This window comes from Ipomoea nil, unplaced genomic scaffold, assembly GCF_001879475.1.
Source record: "Ipomoea nil cultivar Tokyo-kokei standard unplaced genomic scaffold, Asagao_1.1 scaffold3384, whole genome shotgun sequence".
Taxonomy (NCBI): domain Eukaryota; kingdom Viridiplantae; phylum Streptophyta; class Magnoliopsida; order Solanales; family Convolvulaceae; genus Ipomoea; species Ipomoea nil.
The window spans coordinates 636,519-651,892 of record NW_017619812.1 but is presented as its reverse complement, the minus strand read 5'-3'; the positions used below and the strand labels follow the sequence as shown (position 1 = coordinate 651,892).

At 34.0% G+C, this 15,374-nt stretch overlaps 2 protein-coding genes across 3 annotated transcripts; both read right to left on the bottom strand.

Annotated features, from left to right (window-relative positions):
- Window positions 1-288: 288 nt before the first annotated feature.
- On the bottom strand, window positions 289-3,722 carry LOC109170943 (putative late blight resistance protein homolog R1B-17). Of its 2 annotated transcripts, none has more exons than XM_019320074.1 (3): window positions 2,047-3,722; window positions 1,718-1,904; window positions 289-561 (listed from the first exon to the last, which is right to left on the bottom strand). In XM_019320074.1, exon 1 carries the CDS (start codon window positions 3,715-3,717, stop codon window positions 2,809-2,811), a length of 909 nt encoding a protein of 302 aa, XP_019175619.1. In that variant the 5' UTR covers window positions 3,718-3,722; the 3' UTR covers window positions 289-561; window positions 1,718-1,904; window positions 2,047-2,808. Both variants share the same exon structure in this region, with proteins under 2 accessions (XP_019175619.1, XP_019175621.1).
- Window positions 3,717-4,602, bottom strand: LOC109170967 (disease resistance protein RGA2-like). Its single transcript, XM_019320101.1, has 2 exons — window positions 3,802-4,602; window positions 3,717-3,743 (listed from the first exon to the last, which is right to left on the bottom strand). The coding sequence occupies exons 1-2, from the start codon at window positions 4,600-4,602 to the stop codon at window positions 3,717-3,719; spliced, it is 828 nt and encodes a 275-aa protein (XP_019175646.1).
- Window positions 4,603-15,374: the final 10,772 nt, after the last annotated feature.

Here is a 15,374-nt window from a genome sequence, read left to right as displayed (position 1 = left end):
TTGCACAAAATTAGCTTTTTCTCTTTCTTGAAAGGAAGTCACATATATACAAGTTATATGATGCATGGACTTTCCAAAAATGCAAGCATTCTGGCTGCAGGCTAAAGTGATGATTCTTTCACACTTGACAACTGAAATACTTCAAATTTTGGCAACAAATATTTGAGTTTTTCCATGATAATAAACATTCACTGCACCAGAATTGACAGGAGTAGTCTTACCACAGAAATCAACTAACACAATTAAACACCAAAAACTAAAAAACCTACAACTGCAGCATCGAATTAAACACCAAAAACCAAAAACAGCCTCTGCAAAGGGAATTTTAGTTGAACATACAACTGCAGGAAGAGGAGGGAGAAGGGGGTGAAAAACAAGGGGTTGCAGCATCGAATCGAAGCAATGGCGTTGTCGTTACTTCCAAAGCTTAATGATCTTGTCATGACTGGCTGAAGCAACCAAACCCGTCACTGTCGATACAGCCAACGAAGCAATCAATCCTTCATCATGTGCAGGAAGCGTCATTGTTTTGTTCTCGGTCATGTTCCAAAGCTCTAGAGACTGCAAGAAACGCCCTTTGGCTAGTTAGTTATCACAGAATCACATTCTTATATGGATGCAAATTAAAGGTTTCACAGTAAGTGATAAGTGTAGTTTTTGGCTTTAAGGTATATGTATGCCACAAAACAGCGGTCAAAGTACCTTATGAAGTACTTGTACTATAGTATTTTATTCAATTTAGTCCTTATACCTTATGCTGTTCAATTTAGTGACTATACTTTAAAAAGTGGCGAAACTAAGGACAATTGTCTAAATTTCATTACGAACATGATTGTAATTATTTATTTTGGAATACTAATTTAATATATTGGTGGTAAAAATAATTAATTTTAAATATTTATAAAGTAATATATGAGTAAGAATTTAAATATTGTTAGCGCCGCGTAACCTAAGTTAACGGTAATATTAACACCTTTAATTATTGTCCTTAATTTGCACCACTTTTGAAAGTGCGGGCAGAGACTAAATTAAACAAAATAAAAGTATAAGAACTAAATTGAACAAAATGCTATAATAAAGGGATCTCGTAGGTACTTTTACCCAAAACAGCCTGCATGACCAGATAATGAAACAAAACTTGTGAAGATCAGAACAATCAAATATGAAGCAGTGAGGAAATTGAGTAGCTCTAATTGTTCACATTTTTATCATGGCCACCGCTGACAAGCAGCTTTCCATCTGATGAGAAGTGGCAGCAGACTACTTTACTCACACTTGCACGAACAGAGTTTACTTCCGTAAATGTGAACCCTAACATTATAATTTATTTACATCAAGTTCATTCCAATGCATTAGACTGACTAAAACAACATTAAGTGCAGTATATATATTCTTTGGTAGAGTTGATGTTTAAAATAGTGTATGACACAAGAAGTAGCATGCTACCAATCTAGAGAGTTCATAGACATCATCTTGAAACACCATATTTAAAACAGAAGGACAAATCAGCAAAATATGTTAAGCTGTAAGCCAGGAAAAATAAGTAGCAGCAATTATAAATACTTCAAATTTTGGCAACAAATATTTGAGTTTTCCATGACAATAAACATCCACTGCACCAGAATTGACAGGACCGAATAGTCTACTTACCACAGAAATCAACTTACACAATTAAACACCAAAAACTAAACACATACATCCAACAATCTTAACTCACTTATCAAAAGCAATGTTTGGTTTTAGGCTCACATCAGTAGATATTCATTCGGCAGGGCATACCTCCTCGGCTTTAACCAGTTCTCCTCAAACGCCCGCAACATCATCAAACTCCTCATTCACTTTCATTTTCTTCAGAGGATTCACTTTCATGCATCTTCACAGCTTTCCTTCGTTGGCAATTTAATCTAGAAAACCAATTTCCATTGACAAAAATAAATAAAGTGAAAGATATTAGAATGAATGATTTCCATATATATACAATAAAAATTCCATAATAAGGGTCCAAAACCAATATATCAATATCAAGGAAGGGAATAGAAGTCAAACCTTAGCTCCAAGATCACGAATAACAAGTGCCTCGTAACCATAGCTCTCTTTCTCTTCTTGAATCTTCTTTGCAGATTCCACCAGAATAGGATAACAATTTTCTAACTCAATTAGTCGTAGTGTATTTAAATTGGCAAATTCACTTGGAAGTTCTTCCAAGTCCAAGCAAAATCTTAGGATTAAGCGTTCCAAGACCGCGAAATGACCATCAGTTGTATTCCAGCATTTGAGATCTGAGCGTGCAATAAGTAAGAGCTTTAATCCCTTAAACCCATCATCATCTGCTGGTTCCCACTTTGGACCAGAGAAGGCAAACTCTTTCAGTTTTAGCACCTCGAGATTTGGCAATCTTCCAATAATGTCCATGTCCTCCCACGAAAGATAAGTATTACAAAGTGTGAACTTCTTAAGGTTTTGAGGCAGAGCGGTTGGAAGATAAAAGCCCTCCACATTTCTCCTTTCAAATTTCAATCTCTCAAGCAAACGCAGATGAACAAGACTGTCAAAAGCACCTGGTGGCAAATCATTGTCAATGTAAACCCCAAGTTCCTTCAAGTTTGGGACCATTGCAAAATCGGTTGTTCTTGGGACCCGGCCATTAACTTTCAACCAAAACAGAGTTTGTATGCTTTCCTGAATCACATTTGGGAGGTATACCGTGGCTCTCTTGTCAAGGTGTGCATGCCTTAACCGTGGTAAATCCAAAATATCCCGTGGCAATTGCAAACAACATTCTTCCCTCCATGAACAAATAATTAGAGTCTACAAATTTCGAAGCTTAAACATTTGAAATTTGTCCAGAGAGCCCACAGTCGTCAAAGCCAAGTATCTAAGATGAACTAACTCCACAATTTCACTAGGCGCGCCATGCCAACATTTTATTAATGATAAGTCCAACACTCTCAGCAACTTCATACATGAGAATACCAAGTTGCGCTTCGAGAGGTACACATCTTCACCGAAGTAGAGAATAGAATGAGTTCCGTCACAAGTAGGCCAATTAGTTGATTTACAACTAATCCAACGACAACTCTCTGCTGATTGGGATTGTTTTCTTACACTCAGAAGTTTCCCCCTTCTAGCTTCTTTCACAGATATGTCATGCAACATATCATGAAGCTTACATGACTTGATTTTGCCATCAAAACTCTGCTGGCTGACTTGCACTAGATTTCGATTGATAAGATTGTGCAAGTAACTCTCTGCCACTTCTTCCAAACTCTTAGTCATCTGTTTCTCCTTCTTTAAAAATCCCTCTGCAACCCACAAGTTGATCAACTTGGTCGCAAGAATGTCCCTATCTTCTGGAAAAACTCCGAAATAGAGGAAACAAGCCTTCAAGTGACTAGGCAAGTAGTTGTAACTCAAAGAAAGCAGTCCTAAACAGTCATCCAAAGAATTCATATTCTTTACAACATCACCCCATGCTTCTACTGACTTGTCGAGTGCATGAAGAAGTCCAGCCATGACAACAATGGCCAGTGGCAATCCCTGACATTTCACAACAATATTTTCCCCTATAGTCTCTAATTCAGGGATGTGAACATGTTTCCCTTCAAATACCTTTGTCTCAAATAAATCCCAACTTTCCTTTGAGTTTAGAAAACACTTGGTATGAATAGACTTACTTGAGCTTGCATATTCGGCCACATCTTTCTCTCGTGTGGTCATCAGGATTCGACTTCGGCTGTAATTTTCTGGAAAACATTTTTTGATTGCATCCCAGGCCATTTTGCTCCATATGTCATCTATGACAATCAAATACCTTTGACCCAACAAAAGTTTGCGCAACTGGTCTGCTAGCTGAGCAAGTTCTTTGTTGTAGAGTTCATTGGTGGATGGTAAAATGCAAGCTAAAAGGCTAATGAGTATCCGCTTCATATCAGGTTCTTGAGATATAACTGCCCATGCCCGAATGTAAAACTTTGACTTAATATCGGGATCATCATAGACCTTTTTTGCTAGAGTAGTCTTCCCGATGCCTCCCATACCTGTAACTGGGATCACTTCTAGTTCCTCAGAAGACTGTTGACCAATGATCATGTTCTTTATTTTCCGAAACTCATCATCACATCCCACCATTTGATTCTCAGGCTCTGAATCATGATGATGGGTGGAAGTGGAACCGCCAGCAGGCCGTTTGTTTTCTAACTTCAAAGCTTCTGGAGATGAACTGCCATGTGACTGTGACTGATCTTTGGTAGATCTGCTTTCCTTCTCAATCTGGAGATGAAGAGCCTCAACATTCTTTACTACTTTCTGCAAGGTCTGGTGAAGCCCATGGCAAGCTTCATCTTGGTTGGTAGAAGCCAAATAAAACTCTCTGAGTTTTGATTCGATTTCAGCTTCTGCTTCAGCAGCTACATCTCTTATTTCTGCATCCAGACTTTGATTAACAGTCTGTGTCTCAAGAAAGTGTTGAAGAAAGCGGAGCTTCTCGGATAACAACAAGACAAGGTGTGTATCATCATCAAGAATATTGTTCAAAGATGGATTGGGATGAGAAAGGTGTTGATCCACTATTCCCAGTACAGAAGTTACAACAACAAAAGCCATTCAAGAATTCTACTGAGCTAGTATGTAGAGAGAGATGCAGAGTTTGAAATCAAAGGCAGCTTCAGTTTGAACTCTGAAATACTGAACAGGAAATACAATGGGTATTTTTCACAAAGTTTTAGGAATCAAATAGGAGATGAGGGAGGAAAAATAAACAAGGAAAAAGAGCTGTCAGAACAAACTTAGGGGAGATTTTTACAGTTCTAAAAACTTAAAGCAATGGTTATTCATAAGTGGAAAGGTTGGTTTTTGAGCAAAACAAGCTTGTTTTGTGAATATTATTAAACAAACACAAACAAATATTATTATACAGCTACGTGATTATGCGCGCAGGTTGCCGGCCAGCTTTATCCATCACAATTCAAATAAAAACGAATTAATTAATCCCAACACAATCCATTGGACTGAGAATTTCTAATTAAGTATGTGCACTGTTAGAGATTTATATAGTAATGAGAGTTAATGGTTCAGATGAACTACCATGAAAAGCTTAAATAATATTTGGTGTTGTGGAGTTATAAATATTATTTTAGTTTGGTAGAAAGTAAGTTGGGAAATATGTTTTCGTATGGTTGAAGTTTCGGCTATATGAAGTTTCGACTGTATGATGAACTTTCGGCTATTTGGCTCCTTTCGGCCAAATGAAAATAATGAAAGTTCACATGCATAACAAGTATTAATTTATACAATAACGAAAGATGGCTTTCACTTCTTTCTTTTGTTTTGAATGTACTGCATGCATGACTAGTTATATATATATTTTATATGTTTATTTATTTTGCATGTTAACATGCAATGAATAATGAATATATATAATATATATATTTAACGTTGCTATTTTGTATGCAGTGCATGAACCTACGAAAGTTCGTATCATATGAATATATATAATATTAAATTATATATATTTCTCATGCCTGATATATCAGATAAGATATATCTTATGGAAGTTAGAGTTTTTGAACTCCTATAACTTCCATGTAACTTCTCCCAACTGCTATATTTATTTTATAAATATCTGGAGAAACATCTGAAGAATACAGAGAAAAAGAAAATAGGCAATTGATGGAAGCAATCAACTTGCAGGAAACCAAGACATTTCACAGGCTTACGATTCTACAGGAAATTCTCAAACAGTGCAACTTGAGAATTTCATTCGTCTTCTTGTATCCCATAAGATTAAATCTTGAACCTTGTTGCTTTTGTAGGGGGAGATTTAAAGCTTATAGGAAAGTGATTACACGCCTGAAGATATCAAATGATCCAGTTTTTGTTCCCTGTTGTATTCTGTATTATTGTTGTATCTCAAATGTATTACAGATTACAAGCATTTTCTCCAACATGCACTGTACTGGTGTTATTGTTTAAACAATACTAATGGAGAGATTCGGACAAAGTACATGCTAGGTCCCTATATTGCAGCATTTTGTTCAATTTAGTCCCTATACTTTAATTTTGTTCAATTTAATCCCTGTACTTTAAGATTTAGAACAATTAAGGGTAATATTTAACACCGTTAACTTTTTTCGTTAAGTTTGTCCATGTGGCATTGAATTTTTCATGTCAGATTGTGTGAAAACAAATATACATTCTATGAAAAATTGCTGGTTCGTCTAGTGTAGCTCTATCCACCTCAAATTTCACACAATCTGACATGGAAAATTCAACGCCACGTGGACAAACTTAACAGAAAAAGTTAATGGTGTTATGTATTGTCCTTAATTGTTCTAAATCTTAAAGTACAATGATTAAATTGAACAAAATTAAGCTAAAGGGACTAAATTGAACAAAATGCGACAGTACAGGGTGTTGGAATAATTATTTATTTATTATTATTATTATTATTATTATTATTATTATTATTATTATTATTATTATTATTATTCCATTGCTCATTATTATATTGTGTGGCTCATAAATATTTATTTATAATTTAATAATGATATAATTCTATGATTGGTCAGTTAATGGTAAATAGCAGTTTTAACTGCATCAGATAACTCTCACGTTGATGGAACCGTGAGATTATGTTTTTAACCATTCTGATTCTCTGATCCTCTCCCCAACCTTCAGAAAAACAAAACAAAAGTCTCTCTCCATCAGAGTTCTTAGAGAAAGGAATGTTGAAGGTCTGGAGGGAGAAACCAAGTTTCTAACTCAAGCAACTACGGGAAAATAATGGAGCCAGGTATGTTCTCAGAACGCTATTTAAATACAGTATGTGAAAGGCATGTGTTCTGAAGACCTTATGTTTTATAGAATTAACTTACATTTGGTATCATGAGCCTGGTTGTAGAACATGTGTTTTTTCCATATATTATGATGTAAAAGCATTGCTATATAAGGTTGTTTGTATGTACTGTTGAATTCTGGGTATGTATATCATTTTGTATGAACCTATGATTCTTCATTGTTATGAATATGCTTCTGCGTATAACATGTGCAAGCCATACATATGTTTTCTTTCGGCTTTTATTGCTGTAACTGTACTGTATGATTAAGTGAAGATTATTTAATATGCAGTACGATATAATATATAACTGCTTATATATATTCAAACTGGTTGATGATGTAGTACGAATTGAAATGAACATCAATATTTGCAAATGCTTTTGTTTGAATATTTGCAAATGCTTCTACCCACTAGTACTGTTGAATATATATATATATATATATATATATATATATATATATATATATATATATATATATATATATAAAGAAATTGTATGAATAAACTATTCATAAACTGTTTATATATGTATATAAAACTGCGTATGTATGTATAAACTGTTTATATATGTATAAATTGTTTATATATGTATTACTGCGTATGTATTGTTTATATATGACATATATACATATATATTGTATGTAGTACGTACTTTTGATAGCATGAAGGTTATTTTTGCTGCTGCTTTATCACAATCAGTTGTTAATCCATATATTTAAGTATGTATATACTGTTAATTTATATATATGGTTCTGATGAATTCTGCTGAATTCTTACAAGCCTTCCTTAAACTACTTCTTATGGATTGCTACAGTACTGCATCAATATATATGTTTATATCTTTATGTATTTCGGATGTTTATGACAGTATGGGTTGGATTTGTTGTTTGTATGCACTATATGTAATTTGTTGAATGTATCTGATTCTAGCTGTATGTAATATGTTTACCGTATCTGTTACAGCATATGCGTTGACAATTATTTGTATTATTGCTTCCGCTATTTTACTGCATGCAGATTAATTTGTTAATTAATTATGTGTTAATTAAGTATGTAGATTAATTCTGTTTTTTTTTTTTTTTTTTTTTTTTTTTTTTTTTTTTTTTTGTAGTCGACATGATTTGCATGGTGGTTTAGAACCTTGTCCCTTAAACTTGAGGTCAGGGGTTCAATCTCCACCCATGTAAATGAAGCAAATCATTTGGCTTGCATATTAGTGATAATTATGTATGTGGATATTTTATGATATTATTTATTATATTATATCCACTTAACTTGGTATCTAATTATGATTAATTTGTTAGTCACCAAAGTGGCCAAATTATAAAGTTTTAATAGATATCAAATTTAAATAAAATTCAATTACCCATGATTATGTGATGCTTATAATGAGATGACATGTTTTGACTTGTTGGGTAAATTGAAGTTTTGTAATTTTGAAATATTTAAGAGTCACCCAAAGGTTGATCAATTATTTCACAATTATAAACATAATAGTGGTTAATTATTTATATTTGATTGGGTTGTTTAGCATATCCAAAGATAGCAAACAAGTCTAGTCGTAATATACTTAATGACCAATTATATGAATTTTTTAGCATCGTATTATGTTTAAAGTTATATGTTGTTGGATCACCCAAAGGAGACCTTCAATGTATTTGATTGTTTATGATTATGTTGAGCTTAGCAACAAAATTAAGGTCCATGGAAATGGACGTGAGTGATACTTTCCTTGTACAATTTATTTTAAACTCTATGCCTCTCGAGTATGAGACATTCCAAGTGAATTAAAATTCCATTAAAGATAAGTGGAATGTGTTCGAATTGCATAAAATGCTAACTTGAGAGGAAGCAAGGCTTAAGAGACAAGGAATTCACTCAATTAATCTCATGAGTCAGTCAAGGGCTAGTAAGAAGTTTGGAAAGAAGAATCGTAAAGGTAAGAAAAGGACCAATGAAGACTAATGAGTCCTCTTCTCAAATCCACAAAAGGACCATAAGAATGACAAGTGTCATTTCTTTAAGAAATCTGGACATTTTCAGAAAGGTTGCTTTAAGCGTAAGGCATGGTTCGAAAAGAAAGGTATACATTATATATTAGTATGTTTTGAATCAAATTTAACTGAAGTTCCTTATAATACTTGGTGGATTGATTCTAGTTTCACTACTCATGTTTCGAATACTATGCATGGATTCCTTATGACCCAAACCATAAAGCCAAATGAAAAATTTGTGTTTATAGGGAATTGAGTCAAAGCTCCAGTAAAAGCCATTGGAACTTATCGTTTAATTTTAGATACTGGAAATCATTTGGATTTGTTTGAAACTCTTTATGTTTCTTCAGTTTCTAGGAATTTAATTTCTTTGTCAAAACTGGACTCTTATGGTTTTTCCACTAAATTTGGAAATGGTTGTTTCAGTTTATTCAAGCAAATTTATTTCATTGGTTCTGGTATTGTTTCTGATGGTTTGTACAAACTAAAGCTTGACAATCTTTTTGTTGAAACTCTTTTAACCTTGCATCATTGTATTGGAACTAAACGATGTTTAGTGGATGAAAGATCAGCTTACTTGTGGCATAAACGTTTGAGTCACATATCTACGGAAAGGATTCAAAGACTTGTAAAGAATGAAATCTTTCCTGAATTAGCTTTTACTGATCTCGCTATTTGTGTGGATTGTATTAAAGGAAAATATTCAAAACACACAAATGCAACCACAAGAAGCACACAGCTTCTTGAAATTATACACACTGATATATGTGGACCTTTTGATGTCCCAACTTTCGGAAAAGAAAAATATTTCATCACATTTATTGATGATTTTTTCATGTTATGGTTATGTCTATTTATTGCATGAAAAATCTCAATCAATAAATGCCTTAGAGGTATTTGTGAATGACGTTGAAAGATAATTAGACAAAAAGGTGAAAGTTATAAGATCTGATAGGGGTGGTGAGTATTATGGAAAGTATAATGAAAGTGGACAATGCCCTGGTCCATTTGCTAAATTTCTTGAAAGACGTGGTATTTGTGCTCAATACACAATGCCCGGTACACCACCACAAAATGGTGTTGCAGAAAGGCGTAATCGTACCTTAATGGAAATAATTAGCAGTATGATGAGTTATTCTTCTTTACCCTTATCATTGTGGACATATGCTTTAAAAACCGCTGCTTATTTATTAAACAGGGATCCTAGTAAGGCAGTTTCAAAAACACCATTTGAACCGTGGACATGATGGAAACCTAGTTTAAAGGCACCTTCATGTTTGGGGATGCCCGACGGAGATACGCATTTATAATCCACATGAAAAGAAACTGGATTCAAGAAATAACTAGTGGATTTTTCATTGGTTATCCAGATAAATCTAAAGGGTATAGATTCTATTGTCCTAACCATACTACTAGAGTTGTTGAAACTGGGAATGCTAAGTTCATTGAGAATGATAACATAAGTGGGAGTGTTGAACCACGAAAAGTGGAACTTAAAGAAGTTACAGTGCAAAATTCTCCGATATCTTCTTCTCAATTTGTTATTCGTGTGTGTCAAATTACTCTACCTGGAGTTACTCAAATTGCTCAGCCTGCAACGGTTGAACAATTTAATCACATGCCTGAACAGCAAATTAATGATAAAGAGATTAATGATCAATCACTCCATGTTGAAGTTAACAATGAACCCACAAATGATATTCCTACAGAAGTAGCATTAAGAAGATCTCAAAGACAAAGGAGATCAGCTATATCTGATGATTATATGGTTTATCTTCAAGAATCAGATTTTGATATTGGAATTGATAAAGATCTAGTTTCATTTTCACAAGCTATAAATAGTTCTAGTTATTCTAAATCGGTTGAAGCCAAGAAAGATGAGTTAAAATCAATGGAACATAATGAAGTATGGGATCTTGTTGAATTGCCTGAAGGTTGTAGGTCGGTTGGCTGTAAATGTGTTTTTAAGACCAAACACGACTCAAATGGCAATATTTAACGATACAAGGCCAGACGTGTTGCCAAAGGTTTTACTCAAAAGGATAGTATTGATTTCAATGAAACATTTTCACCTGTTTCAAAGAAAGATTCATTTAGAATAATTATGGCACTAGTAGCTCATTATGACTTAGAGCTACAACATATGGATATGAAAACTGCCTTTCAGTATGGAAATTTAGAGGAAGAAATTTACATGAAGCATCCTGAGGGTTTTTCAATTGAAGGAAAGGAACACATGGTGTGTAAACTTAACAGATTGATATACGGATTTAGACAAGCTTCCCGACAATGGTATCTTAAGTTTAATGATACTGTAACGACCTTTCGATTTAAGGAAAACACTGTGGATCGGTGTATATATCTAAAGGTCAGTGGGAGCAAGTTTATATTTTTGATTCTGTATGTCGATGACATTTTGCTTGCTACTGATAATCTTGGTTTAATGCGCGAGACCAAGCAGTTTCTTTCTAAGAATTTTGAAATGAAAGATATGGGTGAGGCATCCTTTGTGATTGGAAATGAAATATTTCGTAATATATTTCGTAATAGATCACAAGGAATGTTAGGATTGTCTCAGAAAGCATATATCAATAAAGTTTTAGAAAGATTTAGAATGTGGAGTTTGTGGCATGTTTTGTGGCCACAAATCATGGATTATGGTTGCGGAATTTTATTTCGGGACTTGGAATTGTCGACAGTATTGCCAAGCCGCTGAAAATTTATTGTGATAATGCCGCAGCAGTCTTCTTTTCTAAAAACGACAAGTATACAAGTGGTGCTAAACGTATTGATTTGAAGTATCTTGTCGTTAAAGAAGATGTTCGGGAACGAAGAGTATCAATTGAACACGTTAGCACTAGATTAATGATTGCAGACCCATTAACTAAAACCTTGCCACCAAAGGCATTTAGTGAGCATGTTGAAAGAATGGGCGTTATTGGAAACTGTTAACATTATGTCAAGGTTTGTGTTTTGATATATTTGATACTAAGAGCTCAATATATTTTCGTTTCTGTATTAAGTATCCTGTTTAGTTTTGAAGTATATATACATGAATGTTTTATGTTAATATAAACAGGATTTGTCTTTGACAAAGACATTATCGTGGACCATAATGGAAAATTTCATTATGAATCATATTGAGTTTGAAATTAATATTGTGATACATGGAAGGGACTACGTTAAATTAGTGACGTATTACCGCCGTGATTCTTATTAGTTTCTAACTGAATGATGACTTACGTTCTGACCAATATAACGAAGGAATTAGCGTATACTATGCATATTATGTTTCACGTTCATTATTAAATTTATGACTTATGAGCCAAGTGGGAGAATGTTGGAATAATTATTTTTTATTATTATTATTATTATTATTATTATTATTATTATTATTATTATTATTATTATTATTATTCCATTGCTCATTATTATATTGTGTGGCTCATAAATATTTATTTATAATTTAATAATGATATAATTCTATGATTGGTCAGTTAATGGTAAATAGCAGTTTTAACTGCATCAGATAACTCTCACGTTGATGGAACTGTGAGATTATGTTTTTAACCATTCTGATTCTCTGGTCCTCTCCCCAACCTTCAGAAAAACAAAACAAAAGTCTCTCTCCATCAGAGTTCTTAGAGAAAGGAATGTTGAAGGTCTGGAGGGAGAAACCAAGTTTCTAACTCAAGCAACTACGGGAAAATAATGGAGCCAGGTATGTTCCCAGAACGCTATTTAAATACAGTATGTGAAAGGCATGTGTTCTGAAGACCTTATGTTTTATAGAATTAACTTACACAGGGACCTAGCAAGTACTTTGACCGAGTGTTTTTCTAAAGTTACTGCTATCCAAATGTGAGTTTTTCAAGGGCCACCTGTTTAAATTTTTTACAATTTTTCTTATTTAATTTTGTTATTAAATTTTTTTAAAATTATGCAATATACGTAATTTTTTTAATGTAGTATATAATCTATATGTATATCTATATCTATATCTGTCTGTCTCTCTATCTATATATCTATATATATATATATATATATATATATATATATATATATATATATATATATATATATATATATATATATATATATATATATATATATATATATATATATATATATATAAGCTGCTTTCTTTTCGTATGAATTTTATACCTTTTTCTAACTATATTCCCCAGTACTTTAATATGTTTTGTAGTTTATATCGTCTAGTATGAGTTGAAGATACCTATGGAGGCTTTGCTTCAACAAAAGGAAATTGAAGAGGAAGAGCCTTGGTAACAGAACCCTAATGATTTAGTTTTTTTTTTTTTTTTTTTTTTTTATGGAAGATTGTAGTGTGCTATTGGAAAACAAATTAAAACCCCTCACAAAGCAGTAAAGACAATTACAACTAATAAATGTCTAGAACTGGTCCATATAGACCTTATGGGGGCAACTCAGACTGAAAGCATTGGCGGAAAGAAATACATATTTGTATGTGTAGATGATTTTTCACGATTCAGTTGGCTCTACTTTCTAAGAGAAAAATATGAGGCGTTTAATGCCTTCAAAACATTGGGCATAAGAGTTCAAAAGGAGAGGAATGAGTCCATTGTAAAAATCCAAAGGTTGAGGAGTGATCATGGAAAGGAGTTTGAAAATGCACTTTACTAAGAGTTTTGCTCAGAATATGGAATAACTCATGAATTCTCCACTCTAAGAATAGCACAACAGAACGGGGTCGTGGAAAGAAAGAATCGAACTCTGCAAGAAATGGCAAGAGTTATGCTACATGATTCACACCTACCACAACGGTTCTAGGCAGAAGCAGTTCATACTGCCTGTCATACAATCAATAGAATATATCTAAGACCAAGTACCTCTCAGACACCCTATGAGATTTGGAAAGGAAATAAACCAAATTTGAAGTACTTTCATGTGTTTGGAACCAAATGTTACATTCTGATTGACCGAGAACAAAGAGGAAAGTTCAAGCCTAAGAGTGATGAGGGAGTATTTCTTGGCTACTCACCAAACAGTCGAGCTTATAGGGTCTACAACAAAAGAACTCAGACAGTTATGGAATCAGTGAATGTGGTTATTGATAACAGCCCAGAAGAATCAGATGAAACATCTCTGACTGAGTCAGCCACTCCTATTAGTGATCCACCAAAAACCTCCGACATAAACAAATTGATTGATACATCTGACTTGTTAGAAGAAGATAAAGAAAGTCCTAAACAGGAAAAATTGCTCTCTGATGGAGATGGAAAGAACAAGCCCACCAGAACTCAGAAAAACCATCCGTCAGACAACATAATAGGTGATCCAACAGATGGAATGAATACCAGAAGCCGAACGAGAAGCAATCTGATAGAAATAGCTGGTTTCGTCTGCTATACCTCAAAAATAGAGCCACGAACAGTGACGGAAGCATTACAAGATGATTTATGGGTTAAGGCCATGCAAGAGGAATTACATCAGTTCGAACAAAATCATGTATGGGATCTGGTACCAAGACCTGACAGTATTAACGTAATTGGAACAAAGTGGATTTTCAAAAATAAAATAGATGAAGCAAGTAATATTGCAAGAAACAAGGCTCAGTTAGTTGCTCAAGGGTATACTCAGATAGAAGGAGTTGACTATGATGAAACATTTTCTCCTGTAGCAAGACTGGAGTCAATCAGAATCTTACTAGCAGTAACATGCATTCTGGGATTCACACTGTTTCAGATGGATGTCAAGACGGCATTCTTGAATGGCTATCTGCATGAAGATATTTATGTGGCACAACCTAAAGGATTTGAAGACCCAATTTATCCAACCCATGTCTACAAGCTCAGAAAAGCTCTCTATGGGCTTAAACAAGCTCCAAGGGCATGGTATGAATGCCTGAAATAGTATCTGTTACATCATGGGTATGAGAGAGGTAGTGTGGATAAAACCTTATCCGTTAAATCCACTGGAAGTCATGTTACTATTGCTCATATCTACGTAGATGATATTGTTTTTGGTTCTACACTACAGAGGTATACTGATGATCTAGTGAAAGTCATGAAAGAAGAATTTGAAATGTCCATGGTTGGTCAACTGACTTACTTCCTAGGACTTCAAGTTAAACAGAGTCCTGAAGGATATTTTATCTCTCAAGAGAAGTATGCCAAGAATTTATCCAAGAAGTTTGATCTGGAATCATGCAAGACACCCATAACTTCTATATCAACCTCCACAAAAATATCTAAAGACGATACTGGTCCGTCAGTAGATCCCACAGTTTATCGAAGTCTAATTGGAAGTCTGTTTTATCTAACAGCCAGTCGACCAAATATAATGTTCAGTGTCGGAATGTGTGCGAGATATCAATTTGCACCCAAAGAGTCACACTTGATAGCTGCTAAACGGATATTGAAAAACATAAAGGGGATAATTCAATATGGAATATGGTATTCCAAGGACAGTGAACTAAGTCTGATTGCATACTGTGATGCTGCTTGGGCAGGTAATATTGATGACAGAAAAAGTACATCTGGTGGATGCTTCTTTGTTGGTAA